General features: G+C 44.7%; 1 protein-coding gene across 3 annotated transcripts in view; it reads left to right on the top strand.

Annotated features, from left to right (window-relative positions):
* LOC136747886 (uveal autoantigen with coiled-coil domains and ankyrin repeats protein) overlaps positions 1 to 21,205 on the top strand; it is a 44,393-nt gene that overhangs the window by 15,464 nt on the left and 7,724 nt on the right. Inside the window, exons 1-15 of one of the 3 annotated variants that reach the window (XM_066701180.1) lie at positions 3,858 to 4,311; positions 5,447 to 5,577; positions 9,818 to 9,906; positions 11,630 to 11,694; positions 12,842 to 12,899; positions 14,494 to 14,564; positions 14,922 to 15,028; positions 15,914 to 16,095; positions 16,868 to 16,905; positions 18,846 to 18,905; positions 19,437 to 19,544; positions 19,888 to 19,920; positions 20,404 to 20,502; positions 20,746 to 20,776; positions 21,147 to 21,196. In XM_066701180.1, the coding sequence (XP_066557277.1) occupies positions 4,276 to 4,311; positions 5,447 to 5,577; positions 9,818 to 9,906; positions 11,630 to 11,694; positions 12,842 to 12,899; positions 14,494 to 14,564; positions 14,922 to 15,028; positions 15,914 to 16,095; positions 16,868 to 16,905; positions 18,846 to 18,905; positions 19,437 to 19,544; positions 19,888 to 19,920; positions 20,404 to 20,502; positions 20,746 to 20,776; positions 21,147 to 21,196 (1,158 nt within the window). In that variant the 5' untranslated portion in view covers positions 3,858 to 4,275. Of the gene's footprint in view, positions 1 to 3,857; positions 4,312 to 5,446; positions 5,578 to 9,817; positions 9,907 to 11,629; positions 11,695 to 12,841; positions 12,900 to 14,493; positions 14,565 to 14,921; positions 15,029 to 15,913; positions 16,096 to 16,867; positions 16,906 to 18,845; positions 18,906 to 19,436; positions 19,545 to 19,887; positions 19,921 to 20,403; positions 20,503 to 20,745; positions 20,777 to 21,146; positions 21,197 to 21,205 lie in introns of those variants that run through there. The other 2 variants (XM_066701179.1, XM_066701181.1) reach the window with 2 other exon arrangements.

Raw genomic sequence — 21,205 nt, forward strand, 5'->3', positions numbered from 1 at the left:
AAATAAGATTCCAGTTTCTTCCTTTATCTACAGAACTCTTTTAAGCATGTTTAACCGGTTTTAGGAAAAAGTAACCCAACGAATTAATGATGGTCCTCGTGTTCCCTCGGGGCCCAGCACTCCTTCAGTGTCTGTGCAGCTGTAAGAGCTTAGACAGGAGATGTTGCATCTATCTTGAGACCTGATGTGCTTTTTGAGAGCTCTGTACATGTCTGCAGTCATACCAGTTCATGTGTAAAGCTGCACACTGGTTTAATTTGAATGGCTTTGGTTTCTTGCAGAATGTCAGAATGTGGATAGAGTTTTCCTGCAGGTTTCGGTGTATTTAATTTTGAAGTGTGTTGAAGCCAGTTGTGTTTTGGGAATTTAATGTTTTAATTTATAAGGCTGAAAGTTAATTGTCATCGCTAATTATGCACCTACTTCAAAGAAAAATTATTAGTATATTTCCCTAATTGATTGTATTTTCATACCAGTGAGAGCAGTCAGCAGTGGACTTTATTACTGAAGACAGATGAACCTGATCACCTTAATTAAAATCTCTCTTCAGATGTCACACTCCATGTTTTAAAAAAGCTTTAAAACTACCCACAATCTTGTATTGCCACTGTGGAATAAACAACAGGATTATGTAATTGAAATTCACTGCAGAAGGGTATGCTGTCAATTTACTTTACTCAATGGTATATTACTGTGTTATCTTACTGTTTAAATGGAGATTAATTATTCCTGAGCCTTATCTTGCATATAGTGTGATTCTGGGTTAACCATTTACCTGCCAAGCTGTGTGAAATCCTCTCTACAGGAACTGAGGCAGTGCTCAGGGATTTGCAGGATTTTCCACCAGGTGGCATGAGAGTGACAGCCCGCCTCCATGTTACCCCCGGAGGTTGTGTTAGCAGTGCTTTGTCTTTAAATGGCAGTGGACGTTACCTGTAAGCGGTGAGAATTATGCCGTTTAATACCGCTGGAGCAGAACATATGACTGACTGGCATCAGAAGGGGAAGTGTAGTGGACCTAGGGGAAGCAACTAGACACCTGTGTCACTCACCTTGGAATGTGGAAGCCAAAGGTCAGCTGCAGGAGAGGAAAACAAATCCTCTGCCTTCCCCCTGCTGTCGGAAGTGGAGGACATGCCAGGCCCAGTGATCATGGGGTCATGTTCTGAGAACAGCCAACTCCTGCTCAGCTGCTGGCAGGGGCATGATTGGGAGTGGGGAGTGTGGAGGGCTGTCTGATCTGTCACCAATACTGAGCAGATAGGACTGAATGGGGTCCAGTGCTGGAGCTCTGCACACGTCACAGTTGACCATTGGGCCACGATAACCGTGTGTGTGTGCAATTAGGTACAGTAGTGTACCCCCAGTGATAGTGCTTGTGGCATTTATTTAGGGTAATTTTCCCTTGCTGCTTTTTAAGTGCATTTAAACGTCACCCTGGACATAGGACAGCCATTGGGACAAGTAGACTCGGCAGCTGCAAGGCGTTATGCTAATTCCATCCTGACAGCTTTAACCATCCTGTCAAGAGTATAAGGCTGAGCTGCTGTTCTCTAAGTGCCTTTGGCGTCCGTTTCAGCTGCATTAGCACTTTAGCGACCTGACTCTGTTTCTCAGTCCTGTGAATTTTGTTAAAAATCCAAATAACCGTGATATTTTTATATAAAAATAACCGAACTTATTTTTTAGCACACTGTCAGTCTGAAGTCCTTCATGTCTTCTGCACTTTGAAGAAATTGCAACATTTATAAATTCTGTACAGATGCATTTTACTTTAATTATATGTACTTTTTTCTCTTTAAATATATTGGTGTTCCATGACCTTAAGAAAATGATTGGCTAAGAGCTCTTGTTTTAGTTTGTTTTAGGTTGATGTTTAACATATTTTTCCCCAGCATTGATTTGGTAGGAAGCTGGTTTTAGTCTGAAAGTCCAAAGCTTTTATCTAGAATAACTAATAATAGCCGATTTCATCCAATGTGAGAAACGGACTAGTTGGGTGAACTACCTCCAGCAGAACTCCAGTGTCTTGTGGTAGAACTGCACTGAGCCCTAGTCCAGCGGTGTGCAGCACCAGCCTGTAGAGCTGCTGTCCTGAATGATTCACAGGCAGCTTTAAATAGTCAGTAACTAGAGATGTGCAGAACCTGTTAACATGTACCAATTAAGCAACTAACTGGCCCAATGCAGCCATTCAAAGCACAGCTGGAATGAAAACTAGACCATCCCAACCAGCTGCAGACCCCTGACCCAGTCTCCTCTTGGTAGTAAAGGATATTCAGGGCTGTCAGAATGCGCTGCACAGGGCGTTTTTATTTTTGCCTGCAGACACGGAGTCCCCATGCCTGGCGCTGCCTCACACAGCAGCGAGCCGCAGCCCCCGCTCCCTATGTGCCGGGTGACGGAGTGGGCCGGGCCTCACGTGTTTGGCCTGTGAATCATCTGTCAGAATAAATGTGGTGTTATTGACCATGGCCATAGTCTTGGTTGCTCTTGGTTGCTTGGTAGCACCAGGACCACGGCTGTTCTATAGAACGTGTAGGATGTTTGTGTTGCACACTTTCTTCAGCCTCTCCTTGCATGGCCAGTGCGTCTCCCACAGTGTACATCACACTGTTAGTGTTGCCGGCCTCTCACTCACCAGTGAGAGAGAGTAACTGGAATAGCTGCCGTGAAGATGGCGAGGTGGTGAGCATGCAGTGACATGCGCTGTGATGTCTCTCACGCCACACAGGGTTTTGAGGTTTTGTGCATGCTGTAATTACGGCTATCCAGAAAAGTATTATTGTAGTCACATCTAGAGTGTAATTGCTGCACTCTCTGTAGGGGAATGTTTTTGTTTTTTTGGGGTGCTTATTAACGGCTACACAGGCTGCACTTATCCTGTTTATGGTCTTCAAGAGTTGTAGCAATAGTGTAATCTACTGCAAAGCACTTTTTCCCCAAACATCTTCATATCGGAGGCAGTGTTGTTGACAGGGACATGGTCAGCTGGCTTTGTATGTGCACACTGTGGTTGTGCAGGAGAAAGGCAGCACAAACTATGGTGGATCTGTCTCGCTTCTCTGCATTTGATTTGCTTTAAACATGAAAATGTTCAGCTTGTCACACTTGGTTTTTGTCATGCTTCCTGTTGAGCTGAGCAGTCCTGAAAGAGGTCACCCCGCCTTTTGCATTATAAATCACTGTACCCTGTTGGCATGTTCTGACAGTGTCGCCGCCTCCTTATTTTACACCCCCCGCCAGACTGGCAGCAGTCGTAAACTGACACCTGACACGGGGCCAGGCTGCACAGTGTGGAAATGAAACGTGTTGCCCCCTCCCTTTTTATTTTGCACCTTCAAATAAAAAGCTGACATCTTCCTTTAGAAATAGCCCCAGCGCGCAGTGTTTGCCATGAAGGTACCGTGGGGTCCGGTACCAGACAGCTGATTGTAAAAGCTGACACCTAATCCTGCTACCGTGTATGCAGATCATCAGCTCATCTTCCATCCACATTAATAGCAGACTGTGTATCTGAGCTCGGAAGGCTCCTCTTGGGGGTTAGCCAGGGCCTGCTTAAATTTGACACTGTAATCCCTGTAGGTGAATATTTCTAGATGCTTGATGCATACCAATGCTAGCAAGGTTCCTTCTTGAGCGGCCTTGTTTTGCTGCTGATTGCCACTGATATGCAATTACTCAGTGGCAGAGTATGCACAGAATTTATTATTAGACCTGTCTTCCTATCAGTCATCAGAGTGAGGTTGAAGGGTCAAAAAATAAAGAGGTAACCAGTCTGAGAGGCTGTGTTTATGGGATATTTTAAACTCCTGAGAGCTCACATATTTACTGACGCATTCGGCTGTCCCGCCATTTGGTCTCGTAAGACAGAAGAGAGCTGAGGAGGGAGCTGCTTTGCCTGTGTGAGAGAGACTGAAGTCTGCCGAGCGGGGCAGCCTGGGGCGGACTCACACAGCACAGAGGAGGAGCTGCTGTACCTGGCTTGGGCTGTCCCAGGGGTAGACTCTCACTTGTCGACGTGCTGATCAGCGGTAAACAGCAGAGTGATGAAGTCCAGGGAGGATGCTCTGGGCTGGGGAGCACTAGGAAAACCCTCTGCTAGCCTGGTACAGAGCTGGGAGGTCACACAGCTAGAAAAAAGTTTTGAATAGATTGCATAATCTGCTGCTGTCGCCGCTGAGCGCTCGCTGGCGGAGTGCCTCTCCTGAGCTACAGAGGAAAGTTTAAACGACTAGCTGCCTCCCTTCACGGGGACCTGCCTGTCCGAGCAAGATGAGCCGCTGGCTTACCTGCGCCTCCTTGTACTTTGTAGGTATTCTGGTGTTAATTTATTGTTTTTTCACATGGGAGTTAAAGTACTGCCTTAGAAGATGTCTGTAATGAAAGAATCTACAAAGTGCTGCTGCTCTGTTGGTGTGAATGATTGTTGATATTCTGCTTTGCAGTTTTGATGTTACCATTTGTTACTTTTAAGAAGTTATGAAAGTGAAATAATTTCCCTGAAGAATGTAAAAACGGTGTGGTGAGATTTAAAGTGCTTTGAAAGATAAGCAGCTTGTGCTTACTTGTTAGAGAGTTGGTTTGTGTGCGTACTATGCATATTTGTAATTGTTGTCCCAGTCAGTATTGCTGCCACGACTGTGTGTACTGTGCCTTTCTGTGTGTTTTTGATTCGGGTATGCATGGGAGAAAAATAATAAAAGAAAGATAAACAGTGTTTTGGGAATTACTGATTGTCCTGTGAGATTGTTCAGACTCATTGAAAATACCCTGTTTTTTAGTGGTGGAGTTAAAATAGGAGTTTTGAAAAACAAACTATTTTTAGCTAAGAACATTCTGGTGCCAGAGCAGTGTTGTAATTCACTGTTTTTCTGGCATTCTCCTGGCGATCAACAACACGGATGTATTTTTACTGACTAGTTATTTGATTCCCAAGAATAAATTCAATAAATCCACCAGAAAACAGTTTTCTGTAACTACTTTTCCCAATTAAGATCTGTTAAAATATTACATATATAAATTATTACTGTTAAAGAAGTGTGTAATCTACTAATGGGAATTTTTATAATGGCTAATGGTTGCAACCTTGTTAAATTTGCATATATTACATACACACACACTTATATTTTTTTAATTATATAAAATTATTCCATTTTCCTTTCCACCCACAAAGAAAACACATTACATTGAAACGGAAGCATGTATCATAACAATAACAGTGAGATATAATTGGACTGCTTGCCAAGTGTGTGTGTGTGTGTGTGTGTGTGTGTGTGTTTGTGTGATCTGATCCTGTGTTGTATGGGTATTAGTGGGTGTGTATGTATGTATGTGCTGCCCTGTGGGGGGGGTGTGTGTGTGTTTGTGTGTGTGTGTGTGTGTATATGTGCTGCCTGGTTTGGTGTGTGTTGTCCTGTGTTGTGACGGTGCTGCTTTCTTGCAGAACACCGACTGGAACAAGCATGATGACCGGCTGATGAAGGCGGTGGAGCGCGGCGAGGTGGACAAGGTGGCAACTGCGCTCACCAAGAAGGGCATCATCCCCACCAAGCTGGATGTGGAGGGCCGCTCAGCGTGAGTACCCCCTAAACCCCGCTGACACACACCTACTCGCACACGCTGTGAAGAACATCTGCATGTGCACAGCACAGACCTGTTGTTCATCCAGTGGTTTAATCAGTGTTTAGACATCAGTTTAATCAGAAATGTCACTTAGTTTGAGTAAAATACATTTTTAATGTTAGTCTTTTATTGTGTGTTTGTTTTGAATGCCACCCTATTTTGATTACTGTCTGTGCACCTTCCTCTGTGACAAGGGCATTGCAGTGAACAGTAGTGGTGTGTTGAGGGCCCGAGTCTCTGGCTCTTATTTATGTTGTGTTTTAACATTATGTTTAATTTCTCATGCTTTGTCCAGAGGCTTAATGCGACAAGCCAAATTCATTAGATGGACAGAAACCACGTGGCTGTTTCTGTGCTGTGATTTGGTCCTTTCTTGGCCATGTTGTGTTCGCCTGCTGTCAGTATCGTCGTGTCTTGTTCTCAATGGAGGGAGTTCCTGTGCGGAGGTCAGAGAGACGGAGCCAAACATCTTGTGGTCGGATCCCTAGTCGGCGCAGTGTGGGGGAGTCTTTGGTCAGGAAATGTTTTTAAGCGCGATGAATGTAATATGCTTAAACACAATGTGAAAAATTACAGCCTGAGCCTGTGGTAATTCCAGGGTTTTGGTTCTTGTGATCATTAAGCAGGGTAACTTTAGTCTGTTGTTTTGCTGACTCCTGGTTTCTGGAGCAGGAGGGCAGGTATTTTTAGACTGGAAGCAGAGTAATCAGTGTAAACAAACAGACAGCAGGGCTGCATGTGCCAGGGTCCTCGTTCAGTAGGCTGTCCTCGCTGGTGCCCGCCTTGGGTGCGGTCTTCTAGATTAGCAGCACTATCCCTGAATCTACCTGCTGAATGATAGAACTGAGAGGAATGGTCATGTCGGACATTACATGGTGTAAGAACTCACTATAGACTTTTTACGCAAACTGTTGTGCTGATCAACTGAAAATGTTGCAAGTGTAATTTTATTTTTTATTTGTTTTAACAAGAGTAGTTAACTGGAATGGATAACTTCCCTTTTACAATGTAAAACTATTCAAGTTCTGTATCTGAGGGGTTTCTATTGTGTTGTCTAATCAAGACATTTATCTAACATTTCAGATCACAGGTGGACTACTTCTAGGAGGCAATTGGGATTTGGTGGTGTTGCTTCATCAGATCTTCACAGAAGATGTGCCTCTGCAGTGCAGTTGGGCTTTGCTGTAAGCTGGCACTGGCCGTGAGGCCGGAGTCATAAAACAGTGCAGGAATTTCTCAGAACTAAATTAAATGGTTTACTGACGTCAAACTGGAACCATCAGGGTACACAGAGATAGCTGCGGCTTAGTTTGGCATGTCTAACAATAATGAGAGAAGCTGTGGGCAGCATTCTGTCACTGGCAGTTCAGTGACAAAACAGTTGGTTTACTTGTGCTCCGAGTCTGATAGAGCATAGTTCCAGTAAAGCCCTGGGTTTCAGCAGCCTGTGAAGTCATCTTTGTGTTAAGACCTCACCGTGAAAATATGATCTAATGAGTCAAAGGTATCCATTATGGTGTTCTTCCTCATTCTGCAGAATGGTGAGGACTTTGAGGTGGTACAGCCTGGATACACTGTGAAACAGATAGACACACACTAATGCTCAGCTTGTGAGCAGTGATGGGACGTGTTTGCCGCAGGCTGCTGGTTAAAAAGCAGGTGGAGGTTGCCTGAGGCAAATGGAAAACCCCACTGACAGAACCATGTGATTAGCTGATAAATGGGAAATGGGCAGCAGTGTGGTCATGTGTACATTCAGATCTGTGACGCAGCAGGAGTTTTCAGAAAATATTTGTTGAAATATTGTCATTCATTTGGAATTTACAAAATGTGATAGGCTTTGCATTATGTAAGAGACTTAGCTGGAAGGCACTGAAATTGTTTGCTGCTTGAAAAGTGGCTGATACTCAAGTTTAGGGAGAAGCTTAAATCTCTAATGCAGGAGTTCAGACAGGATTAAATGGGTTTTTAATTCTCTCTACTGCAAATAAATTATTTTATGTGAAGTGGTCGTGGATAAAGAACAATACTGCTCCGCTTGAAATAAAACTTTGCACAAATCGCCTTTTAATTAAGAATCTTAATTATTCTCCGTTTTGTGATTTTCCTTGAAGAGTTGCACTCCAGCGCACATCTGCCGTCCTTGGGATTGTGTTGTCTGTTTTGTTTTAATAAAGGCACTTTAATTTGCAGCAGCTGCACAGATCTCCAGCTGAATAAACATCACTCCCAGCCCCCAGCAGCTCTGTAAATTACACAGCCAGCAGAGCCCGGCACCGGCCTGTAAACGGCTATTAGAGACGGTGAAGGATTAGCAGACAGGAAGCAAGAGGGAGAAGACCTTTCGGAGAGGATAAACTTAGTCACATCAGACTGTTCAGTGTGTAATGCAAGCCAAGAACATAACACCTTCTCTGTCTCCACTGCACTGGTTTCTTAAGTGCTTGTTTTAAGTTTTAACTTTCGCAGCACAATCATCACTTGGCTGTGCTGCTGGACTCGCCACTGTTTGTAGTTTCATCCAAATCTCAATAAACTTTGGTACTTAAAACAAGTGTCCAGAAGAGCCAGGCTGCTTAGGATCAGTGCTTTTCATATTGCTGAAACTTTAATAGGACTGGAGTTTAAAAAACAAAACAAAAAAAAAACATTGCAGTAGAGACTTGACTCACTGTCTGCATTCTTCACCTGGTTTCCGTCTGCACTATCCTTGTTTATCATGTCTATTCTGCGGCTCATGTCTCTCCTGCCATGTGAAACTCATCTAACACCTGAAGCGCACACCTTAACAGGGTTCCAGGGAGTCTCCACAGCTCTGTAGTAATCTACCAGAGAGCATAGCTTCCAGCTGGCCCAGACTTACCTTTTCTCTTGGGCTGGACACTTTTAGAGTCCTGGGTCAGCACTGTCCTGGGTCCTCTCACTGCAGTTAGGATATAAATACCAGCTTGACTCATGGCTCGGGAAGTCCTATGGCAGTTTTTAGAAACCATGTTCATGTTCAGATGTCTTCAGTGAATCCAAAGTAGAGGCAAGTTTGCCCCTTGGCAGAGCAGCCATTGTTTGATGTCGTATTTTATTTATGTATCTTTTCTAAAAGTACATTATAAACTCAACATGTTTTTTGTTTTTTTTTCTCTCATGCGTTTTGGGAGTCAAGATAAAAATATGTAGTAGAGGAATGCATTAATCAGGCAGGAGTTAAACAAGATTTTTTCTAAATGTCATCTCATGTAGGTTAAATGTCAGCCCCTGATTGCCCTCAGGTTTCTCCACCTCTAACTGCACCTGCAGAAGTCCGTTTTTTGTACTGGGGAAGTGTGTGTGTATTCGGGGCACCCTGTCTCTGTCCTGTGTGTTCGCACTTCACTTCTGCGACCGCAGGGCCAGCCAGTCTGTCACCGCCTATTACACTGCTGAGCAACTCTGAGCACACATAGTCACTGACTGTGCCACTCCCCTTACAGAAACATCACCTTGTCTGCATTCACAATAGCCTCTATTTGTTGCCAAAGGCGGGGAAGAAAATTGGTTTTACTGTGCCATCTGTCCCCTCCCTCCCCACTCTCACATCCTGGGCCTAGAGGACAGTGGGAGTGAAGACTGGGACATCCTAAAATATGTCTTCCTGTACTAATTCATTATTTAAAGTGCAAATAAATCACTAGCCATCTCCTCTCTGTTAGGTATATAAGTGTTTAATATTTCTTGTCGCTATGTGACTTTGTGAGCTGAAATCATAAATTTGCTCTCATGTTTTGTACTGTGATTGCTGTGCATAGTCAAGTAAAAGGTTTTGACAGCAGCTCGTGTTAAGAGCTGCTGGGCCCAGAGGCATGCTAACTGACTGCTCACCAGCTCCTCTCCTCTGTAATGGCTAACTCCCGCATTAAAAGTCTTTAATGATCCTGTCAGTATTCTTAAAGAACCTTAATACAGTGTAATGGGGCAATTAAATTAGACTGACCATGAAAATAAGGCCTTATTATCAGTAGTATTTTGCAAAGGGGAAAATGATAAAATGATGAAAAGAAAAGCGATACAGTGGTGAGGGAGGGGGCAGCCGTTCACACGTGCAGAAGGAGTTTGTAATGGAGGCTTCAGCACTGAGTTTGATCTGTGGGATTCAGGAGGCTGATGGCTTGATGTGGACCAGTCTAGCTTCATTAACACCCTGCTCCTCCTTTGGCAGGTTCCACCTGGCAGCGACCCGTGGACACCTGGACTGTCTGAACCTCATTCTGGGCCACAATGTTGACATTACTGCTACCGACGCCACAGGTAAGTGGGCAGGCCTTTCTGGAGGAGCTGGGACGCAGACCGCTGGGCAGGTGTGACTGACCCTGAGGCAAAGTGGCCGCCCAGTGTCAGCTCTGCACAGGGAGCCCCAGTCCTCACCTCGCTGTACAGTCACTGGTCCTAATGTCCCCAGTTTTAAAATGTAACCATCTTGTATAGAAGCTGCATGCACTATTGCTGAAGGAGGCAATATCAAATTCTGGTGTTTCAGGATGTCTGTTCTGGAGTCTCTTCTCTCCTGACGCTTCGGGTTACTGAAACCTGAGACAGTGCGGAGCTGGCTGAAAATGTTAGTGCCTATTTGCTTAGCTTTTCTAATGAAAGGAGTCAAAAGACTGATACGCAGAATCCTTTGCTCAAGATTTGAGGACAAAGGAAATTAAATAAAACTTGGTAAATCTGGTTGGCCAGAACACTGGAACAGCACATATACAATTAAATTAAGAAATACAATAAATCCATACATTCTAGCTTTTGGCATCAACTTTGGAAACTAATCATCTTGAACTGTTTACTCTCAGTGTGGTGAACAGTCCTGAATTTCACTCCACTGGTTCCTCAGATGGATGTAGAGGTGATACTTGTTGGGCTGGTTGTTGGAATCGTAATAATCGCAGAATAACCTAATCCCGCAATCTCCTGGAAACAAATTATTTTCCATTGCACTCTGGCACCCATTTCATGTCATGGTAATCACAAAGGTCCTGGTCCTCGGTCCTGGGCTGGTGGTGGTCTCTGTGGGCAATTAAGTGTCGAGAGAGGCCCACAGCCCCGGCCGCCGCTTCTCATTATCAAGCCAGGTGATGTGAGTCTTGATGAAACGGGCCCTCCGATGAGCTCGTTTCTAATGAGCCAGGGTTTAACGATGCTCTCCAACATGCAATTAAATCGGTGATGAGGAATGTAATTTATTCATCAGTTGTAAGCTCCTTGATGCATGGCACAGAGGAGGGGCTGGGCTTACCCTGCAAAATGATGGAGAATGGAGGCGGCAGTGGCAGGCAAGAATAGATTCCTGCTACACTGCCACTCTGGTCATGTGATACAGAACCTGCTGGAGGACTGTGGTGAGTTCTTTGAAGCCCTGGTAGAAAGCCTTAGGGAAACGTAGCGTGTGTCAACTAATCAGTGTCCTGCATTGCCCTTGGAATACCCTTTGAAATCAAGAAACGTGGGTGTCTGTCATGCAGGCAGATGGAGGAGAGAAGGAAGTTCTCAGAAGGGTGAAGGCGAAATGGCAGAAAATGTATTACTCTTATTCCTCTTATTATAATTCTTCCCTGAACATAAATAGGCTCGGAGCTCTGCAGTGAAGAGTTTTTAGTCCGTTTGCCATTGGCTGTGCATTCATATCTTACAGTTGTGGTGACCAAGTTAGATGGAGCAGCTCATGAAAGTTTAATCACTGAAAATCGCCCTGGAGTGACACTGCTTAGTGGTTCTGCAAAACGCAGCAAAACATCTGGTACTGGCATTTATTTATAAACCTCCCTTGGAGAGGACGTGGTGTGCTTATGGATTTTGTGAGAGTGCGCTGGTGTGGGACAGTGTGAAAGTGTTGGATGATTTTTTTTTAACAGGAATTAGACGAGACATACATCTGTATGCAGCCTCCTGCATGTCCCATGTTGCCTCAGACTAGACCCACTGTTTTTATCTCTGCACAGATTTATTTGACCCTTTATGGATCTCTTTTCTGTCTCAGGTAAAAATGCCTTACACCTGGCTGCGAGGAACGGACAGTCCCTGTGTGTGCAGAAACTGCTGCAGGTAAGAAAAGATGTTCCATTGACAGAGGCTAATTCAAAACAGTCTATTCATAGTGATCTCATCACTGTAATCTCTCTTTTGTCAGAGATGGAGTAGTATTATTTTAAGGTATAATGTTCTGTCATGGAAAAGCAGGAGAGCACATGTCAAAACTGTTCCTTTGTCTCCATTCAGTGCAGTTGACACACCTGTTATGAGCTCCCCTGAGAGCAGGATGTGACATCTGCACTGCAGCACTCCTCTCGGCAGCAATTTACTTTTAATGTTAAATTCCAGTAACATTCAGGACTTTGTTCTCCTCTCCACTAGCACCCTCTCATTTCAAAGTTGTCATGTAGTAACTGTTCAGGAGGGGAAGGATTGGCCTGTTCCACTGGGAGTCCTGTGTCACTGCAGTCAGGGAGGATGCCATGTTGCGGGACTCAGCCAGTGTTGATGTTCTTGTCTTGCAACCTGACACCCAGGGTGGCTGGAGATGGCCCATGGCTAAATCCTGCTGTTTACGTCCCACGGTGTTGGGTTTCCCTCTCCAGGGTTAGCATCTGTGATCATCTGACGGCAGCACTCATTTAGCACCTTGTTGCCACAGAGAGAGTGTATTTTATAGGGGGTTGGGGGGGGGGGTGTGAGCGAGGGACTGGCTCCCTCCAGCAGTCAGAGCCGAGTGTCTGGCCAGCCCAGCCAGACCCACGAGCCGCACCTCTCCAGTAACATAGCAACAGCTATGGCTGACCTAGTTGCAGATGTGAAATTCTACAAGACTTCTGCATTCAGCCCCTGCAGCGGGGGCCACGGGCTGCACTTGTTATGGCTGTTTAAAACCAAACCTGCTTTTACAAACCAATTACATAAATACACAAACAAGATTTTCCTCTCCACTTCAATTTTATTTACTTTACATTTTATTTATCAGGCCCATTTCGGGCTCTGCGTGGACGATCAAAAGGACGGGTGGCGTTTCACTTTTACTTGAAGTGCTAATCTTGCAGCAGAGGCCAATAGAGGCTGCCTCTTTAAATGTCAGGAAACAGCCGGGCACTGAAGCAGGCTGCAGGAGTGCCACTCTTGTGCTCCCTCGTCTGCACTCTGACAGAGGAGCTCTCTGTGGTGCTGTGTTTCCTGACATTGTTCATCTGTTGTATTGCAGCACAACTGCCCCGTGGGGAATGTGGACCTGCAGGGGAGGACTGCTCTTCATGATGCAGGTGAGAGATATGTACTCAACCCTGTACCCAAACACCCCTCCCTATCCTGACCTTCTGTCCCCATGAAGCTTCCTGACTCATCCTGACCCCCTCTGCCCTGGGGGAGTTGAACTGTACCAGAATTCACAACCCTGCCAATGACCCGGTTGGTCTCTTACTGAAGGGCTGCTGAATGTGTCGGTGCTCCTCGGTCCGAGATCAGCTTCTCTGTCAATATTGCTTCAGTGGGATAGGAGAGTCGGAGAGAAACAAATTTCGCTTCATCAACTGCACTGCAAAACTGCATACACTGTCTATTACTGAGATGGGAGGAAAAGCAAAGGAGCGTGAACTGAGTTCTCATTTTTTAAATAAACAATATGGCAGTTTTAAGGTATGGATCATGTCAAACATTCACCCTAGTGCAACGCATCTCTTATACATGCGCTTACAAAAGTACGTGGCTTTTTTTTCCTTCTTGCTTCTATCCAGAACAAAGGATAGTTTGGAGGTTTGTGAAATCTATGCACCCATACGCTCAGAATGCATTTTATATTCTTATTATGTCTGCTCTAATGAGAGTCAGGGCGTGCTATAGCTTAAAAGCTGTCATTAATAATGCACCTGACTTGGTCTTTTCAGTTGAATAACTTGCTTTAATATAATTCAATGGAACCAAGAATGAAGCCTAGCTGGTGTGGCTGGTCAGGGGTTATAAATGCAATTCCTCAACAGTACTGAAAGAAAAGGTTGATTCAGACAGATTAAAACAATTTATAGGTTTTCTATTTGTAGGACAGTGAAATTTATTTTTCAGTTGAATCTTACAATAACTCATCCATAGGCTGGAACACTCAAATCATAAAAGTTATAGCAAGGCTACAAAGGACTGTCAGCAGGGACGTGCAGAGGGGCGGGGGGGTGTGAGCCAAAGTTACCACCGCAAGTGCTGTGGCGTGGTGTTGGAGCCGCGTGCGCAGTGTGCACAGAGCCCAGCACTGCTCTGAGCTCTCCAGTAACACTCCCCTATTCAGCTTTCACTGGAGCTAAAGAGATGTTATCCTGAGAGTGCAAGGTCAACATGCAATTCATCTATTTTATGCACATGGTAGTTTGTAATGAATGTTAGTCAATTAACTTGACAATTCAACATGAGAAAAAAATCAAGGCAAGTTTTTGAAAAAGCTTCAGTTTAAGTGAATTTTGCATGTAGAAAAAATTAGTCTTTAGATTTGAAGGTTGCTCTGCCTTTTCAGTCACTTGTTCGATTCCTTATTCAGCTGATGCCGGGTATATGATGTTCTGACAAACATGAAAATTATTTGACTTTATATTTAAAACACATATCTTTGTGCCCTTTTGGAAACTCAAAAATTAAGCTTTCATTAAATTCTTATGGTGTCTGGCAGTTTGTCTGCTAGTTGTTGGTTGTTGTAGAGTTTCCCTTAGTTTAATCTCTCGATGAGTTTCTTTTTTGGGGAATTCAGATGTGCATATAACTCAGACAAATGTTCTGTGATAACTATTTTATTTGGACCCTTCACATGTGTGGTAATGAACCGAGTGAGTGATCTGTGATCTGCATCTGAACTGAGTGCTGTGCCTCTTGTTGCAGTGATGGCTGGCTGTGCCTCCAGTGTGAAGCTGCTGTGCGACAGTGGAAGCTCTGTCAATGCTAAAGACTTTGTAAGTACAACCTGTCAGACTGAAATAAGATTAATGCTTGACATCATGAAAGTGACCACAAGCATTGAGAACATTTCCTGTCAGCTAGTTCTAAAAGCTCAGTTTATTTTACATGCAGCGAGCAAATGCACAACTATGAAGTTCTGACTCAGCCAAGAGATTAGTTTTACCCATTTGACTGCTATGCATTTATGTGGGAAATCAGGACAATTATGTGGCATTAGGAGCAGAAGATTTTGACACAAATAGTCCGTTATCGAGCTGCACTATTGTTATTGTTTAATCAGTACACCAAATTCCTGGAAATCCTCACTCACTGTCTCCCCTTGCTCCCCCCCTTTCCTCCGCTCCGTCCAGGATGGTCGAACACCGCTGGTCCTGGCCACCCAAATGTGCCATCCTAAGATCTGCCAGCTATTGCTGGAGCGTGGTGCTGACATCTCCATTCGGGACAAGCAGAACAAGTAAGACGTGCAGCCGCTATTGGCTTTTCATCGAGAATGACAGCAGAATTCTCATAGCGGGGGTTTCTATTCCCCCCAGACCGCCTCCCTGTGGCGTCACAGTACTCTGTTCTCACCTGAGGTCTTTAGCAGCGGTTCCAGTTTCTGTTCATTTCAGGGAAAATCTATTAATGTATGAGGGTGAGAGGAAAACCGCATCAAGACTCTCAATTTGAGCAATTTTACCCTGAAACTCAATGATGTAGCTGTTAATAATAATACCCCTCTGAAAAGCAGCATTCTCCGACTTCTCTCACTGTTCTCTTTTCCGATCTGACTTCGGTTGGCAAGCGAGATCTAAGTGAAATAACAAGCTCTTTCATTTCCATCTATATCTACAGTCAAGTTGTAGCATTAATACATCAGCACAGCGCAGTGTGTCAGTAAGCATCCTGCCAGGCTAAGACATACAGGACAGGCAGCTCTGGCAGAGCACAGTAGCACTAATTGAAGTTAAAGTGCATTGTGCTTGTGGCGTGTCATGTCATATGCGATCCTGGCAAGTGATGGAGACTGTTTCCTGCTTGAGATTAGACTCCTGGGACACACATTCCCCTTCTGTTTAGAGTTTAATGACACTGATCAAAGATGGATCATAGAGAATGGGAAAGACGAGCAGACTGACATCTTCCTAAAACAAAATCTTCGAAGTTCCTCAGTGAGAGAGTCTGTCTCACAGCCACAGAGCACTCGAGTTCTGTAGTGTGTTTTGTATCAGGCACCTGCAGTGTGGGGGCCCTGTGTGCGATGGTGTGTGTGTGTGATAGTGTGTGCTGTGTGCAGTGTGAGGGTTTTTATGTGCGATGGTGTGTGCTGTGTGCAGTAATGCTGCCCCTCTCCCTGCAGGACTGCGCTCATGCTGGGGTGCGAGTACTCTTGCAGGGAGGCAGTGGAAGTGCTGCTGCAGAGTGGCGCCGATGTCACCGCCAAGGATGTCTTCGACCACGACAGCTACCACTATGCCCGGCTCGGCAAGGACCCCCAGCTGGTGGCGGTGGTCAGGGCCGCGCTGGATAATGCCACGAGAGGTGAGGAGCTGCTGCTGCCCCTCTTTACTAATTAGCCTATCCCTTGATCCTGTAAACCATCCAGTTTTTATGGATTTACCTTGACGTTCCTAATTATGCAACAAGACGCAGCAGGACTGACACTAATGTATTTGTGTCATTGTGTCATTTTCGGTGAGCGGTGAATTATTAGAGCGGTGTAAAATGTCACTTTGAGGTCGTATTCAGTAGGACCTGGGGTGCCATCTTCTGTAAAGACAGGCTGGCCCACGGACCTCGGTTTACACAGCCATCAGCCCAGGCCAGAGTTGCTCACATCACTGGAGGTGCGCTGCTCTGCACACGTGCACGGACTAGGCATGTGTATTCGGGGCAGTTACATGACTCCATTTGACAGAGAAACGCAGATGGCGCAGAATATATAAGCACTGCGAAAAATCTATTTTGTAATACATACTGAACGGCAGGTTTCTCTGTTCTCGCTAGTTTTAATTGCAGGCTTCAGGCAGGAGTCCGCTGCCAAGTAACTGTGATTCCCATGTGAGCACCTGTCCTTGTAGCCTGCAAATTCTATCCAGATGCATCTCTACACCCCTGCTTGCCTAGTAAAAAGGCAGCTTTGGCTTTGATATCTAAATGATGCACATGCTATCAGAAAAATATTTTTGATGAAAAGGTTCTGTTGTCTGCCGCAGTACCCTACTCTGCCACAGCGCAGTCGCCTGAAGGACATGAATTCTCTACCTCTTTGAGAAAGGTGTCTAAACTTTATTATTTTATATTTTTCTTACAGCAAAGGAAGCTGCCAAGGTGGAACACAAGCACATTCAGGTAATGCTTTCTCCTTACTGTGATGTTCAGAGGCGACTAAATAAGCCCAGTCCTGGACTGAAGTACTTAAATTTTGCTCAATTCTGTACTGATTGCGGCCATTGAAGACTATGTGAACTAAAATATGTTGCCTTTACTTGTGATCACAGGTTACAAGAGCTAAAGTATTTACAATCTCCTCCAAACAATATAACATGTTTAAAAGTAAAAAGTCTTCCTATTTATCTACATTTGCCCAGACTACCTGTAGTGTTCCCGTTGTTTAAAGGGACAAATGCTTATAATTGTGCTCCTTTTTGGCACAGATTAAATTAAGATTTTCCCCAGGGTGGAGGTATGTGGTGTGTACGTCAGTAAATCAGGTTGGCACTGTGACACAGCTGTACTACAGGGACCAGAGCTGGATTGTTCAATTTAATCCAGTCTGCAATCCAATTGAACTGAACCAAGTCTAAGAACAGTAATGACATGTGAGAATGAATGGCCAGGCACAAGCATGCAGCCAGAGGAGATGCTGCGATCCTGTAGACTTGCTAAAATGAAGCCTGAAGACATCGCAGCACAATCAAGCTGTGCTGGAAGGGCTATTGCTCTATAAACTGACTGGCAGCCGGTATTTGAAAGGGATTGATCTTTTCACATGACAGCTTTCCTAAGGCTTAGCTGCTTGGCTGCAGGGCTCTTGTGTGGATGCTGGGCTTGTCTCCTGTTTAGCTGATCTGGGCAGGGAGTGCATGGGGGGAAGGCCGGCAATCACTCGGTGTTGGAGTCTCCCAAAGAAATTGATGAGATGCACATCAGAACTGTAATCTGAATACTGGCATCTCACAGGAACAGGGAGCAGGAACTGAGCTCCTCCAGTGAGAAGCCACCTACGCCAGGGCACAGCGGGCTGCATATGAATGGTGTGTTTGAGAGGGAGAGGAGGCTTCAACAGTGTCCTTGCTAGATTACTTTCTCCATTATAATGCTGCTGGAGATACCCGTACATGATGCTAATTTTCTCATCTCTGGCTTTGACCAGGCAGCTGAATTATAAATATTTAATTTAATGAAAGTGACCTTTGTTAGGTGCAGAAAATGTGTTTATTAATGTTAAAGCAGCCACTGCACTGCCGTGGGGCTGGGGAGCTGCGCCAGTGAGATGCGCTGAGCAAGGCCCCCACTCGGCCCCTACTCGGCCCCCGCTCGGCCCTGCAGAGTTAATCTGCAGTTTGCGGGGGGGGGTGGGGGGGAGAAGCAGCTCAGGCTAGTGAGGTCACTCTTCATAAAAGCCATTTGAATTGCATGTCAGAGAGGCTAGTGCTGCTAAATGACACTGATGGAGAGAAACGTGATCAGCAGGTTCATCTGGCTGCTCAGCTGCCATCGCAGGGGCTTTGACTGCCCTCGGGGGGGTGGGGTCTCCTTCCCACTCGACGTGACAGGCATGTTAACCTTCATATCAGCCAATGCATCCTGATGAATAACTTGGAATGTAATCTATTGGAAATGGCAAGCTGTTTATGAACTCCTCAAGATAAGAATTGTGCAAACAGCACAGCGAGAGGCATACAGAATGTGTTCTGTGCTTCTGTGCGTGTGCGTGTGCGTGTGCGTGTGTGTTGTGGGGGATCTTCTTGCTAGCTCACCTTTGGCAAATAGCCCAATGCTGCTGGCATTCTTTAAAAGACTTTGAAGAAAATAAGCCTTTACATGTGTGAAAGCTGTTATTATTATTATTATTATTATTATTATTGTTATTATTGCTTCTGTCATGGCTTCAGGTTTTGAGATATCAGGACACTTGTCCTTCTCACAGCTGGGTTGGTCTTGATTGCCATCTAGTGCTTGTACTCTGAACTGCAGGCTTCTGTTCAACTTCCATTAGTACAGTAGCTCCAGCTTTCACTGCCTCTCCTTAAAGACTCATCAATAAGTTGCAATTGTTTGACTTGCAGTCCATGGAGAAGAAGAAGAACGCCGAAGCTGAGGCCAGTATACGGGACCAGTTTATAGAAGTGAGCTGCTGCTGCTGTGTCCTTGCATGCACTGATACTTGGTATTTGACAGCTGTCCTGTACTCGCCACCAAGGGCAGTGGAACAGCATATATATCATAGTGTATAACTGTGCTGTTTGTAAGTAGGCTGCTGATTTCTGAAAGACAACCATCAAGAAGGAAGGAATGTGGTGCCATCATAAAACCACAGGAATCAATTTTGCAAGTCACCTAGGTGCCTGAGACCTGTTTCTTTGATAAAGGGCTCAAACTAATTTTATGCGCTTATTTATGTTCTGAAGCATGTTATCGCTGTCTGTCTGGTTCTTGGCAGTGCCAGGCCGGTCGAGAATTGAAATGGCACCCAGACCATGTGTAGGCAGGTAGACACTAAAGTCTCCCCACTCTGAATAGTGCATTACTAATTCAGCGGTTTTCAGCATGTACGTTTGGAAAGATGCATGTTCTTCTGAAGGTGAAATGTGAAATGTATAGAATGGGATTTGGCAGGGTTTGGGAAGTGGTGATAATTGTTGCGATTGTACTTGTAGGAGCTGCAGGTGGAAAATAACGAGCTGAAGGATAAACTGAGAAAGTTTCATCAGGAGCAGAGGATCCTGCTGGACAGAGTCAGTGGGCTGCAGCAGCAACTCAATCAGGTAACCGAGGGCAAGCCAGGACAACTTCCTGTACCTGCAATCGACCAGTCTGTTAGCACTGGGGGTTCATCATGAGCAGGGAAAGTAATGGACTTGCAAGCTAATGATTTCCAATTTCTCTGATGTATTCTCTTTTTGAGTCATGGCCAAGTGTGTTTGTGTCGTTGCTGATTTCCTGAAGGGCTGTTTATTGTATTCTGGTGCGAACTGTGTGGCTTAGTCTTCATGACACTGTCTGTGTGTGGTTGTCTGAATTGCAGCATTTTGATAATTGAAGGGCATGTGTAGATCTCGGGGGGGGAAAGAAAGAAAGTGTTCAAACGTTTTTTGTAATCCCTGTCAGGAAAAGAAGACTGTGGAGGAACTACAGAAGGAGGTACGTTTAAAAATGCTGTATTTATTTAGATTCCTAACACTAAATCACTCATTCCTTTAACCCCCACACCAGTCAGGCATTTATTTTTCATTACTTTTCCTTAGTTCATACTGAATGACTTTGATTTCGTGGCATTTGCTCAAACAGCGCTTTGTTGTTCTTTGTGTTCTGCACTACAGAAGTGAAATCCACAGCCAGCTTATGGCGTCAATGTTTTATTAATGTTCATAGTTTGAATGCAACAGGTGAGACCCCCAGGCCTGGGAGTTCAGATCGGTTTGTGTGAAGCAGGTCTGGGGGGAATGTGCTAAGGATACGCTTCATTTTTTTTTGTTCGCATTTATTGGTCAAGCATTTCAAAGCCTCCTCCAGTGATACTGATAAGGACCCTGTTGGCTGTATTCAGTGGTGTGTGTCAGTATCCACTCAGTGGTAAAACTGTGAGTGTCTATGGGTCATACAATTTGTCTTAATTTGTTTTAGAGGGAACAACTTAAGCTTCAGTTGGCAGCAAAAGACCAGGAGAAGGACGAGAGTGTCAGGGCCATGGAGACTGTCAAGGTCCAGCTGAAAAGCCACCTGGTATGATTTAATAAGTCAATTAATTCATAGCCGCCCCAGTCTCTGACCTGAGAGACTGTGAATGCAGCATCAAGGGCTGTGTGCCTCTGCAGAAGTCCAACTAACCCCAGGGCTTGATTGCCTGCTGCACTGAATCCTCAATCTCTCCACAATGTTATTAATAAAAATGTTATTGTTCAAAACAAGGCCACCTCCCCTCCTGCATTGTCTCACAATAATCACTTTCTTTCTGTTGTTTTCCAGGGCGATTATTCTGGCCAGTCTGTCATTAAAGGTGGGTTACTTGATTGATTTTCCACTGGTTTTCTGTTTTCTGTTCTCTGTTTTCTGACCAGGGCTGTCAGTTGTTGCTATGCATTGACTGTTGCTGCCCTTTTAGACAATACAAGTGAAATCCTTTGTAGATATATATATATTTTTTTTAATCGATTGGTAAATCTGAATGGAATGCACTAAGGCATTTAAATAATTGAAGATTTTACGTATTTATTTTAATAAAATTGCTTTATTGGCTTGGAATTTGATGCATATGATAAAAATGAACTATTGGTGGAGTTCTGTGGGTGTTGCTGTGTACGAATAATGCTCAGATACAGAGACTGAGTAAAGAATTTGCAATGAAACCTCTTTCTTTTGCTCCTCAGGAAAAGACAACGTACTGACCAAACAGTCTTATAGCCTGGACTCGGCACAGGTAACACAC

This window comes from Amia ocellicauda, chromosome 4 (genome assembly GCF_036373705.1).
Source record: "Amia ocellicauda isolate fAmiCal2 chromosome 4, fAmiCal2.hap1, whole genome shotgun sequence".
NCBI classification, from domain to species: domain Eukaryota; kingdom Metazoa; phylum Chordata; class Actinopteri; order Amiiformes; family Amiidae; genus Amia; species Amia ocellicauda.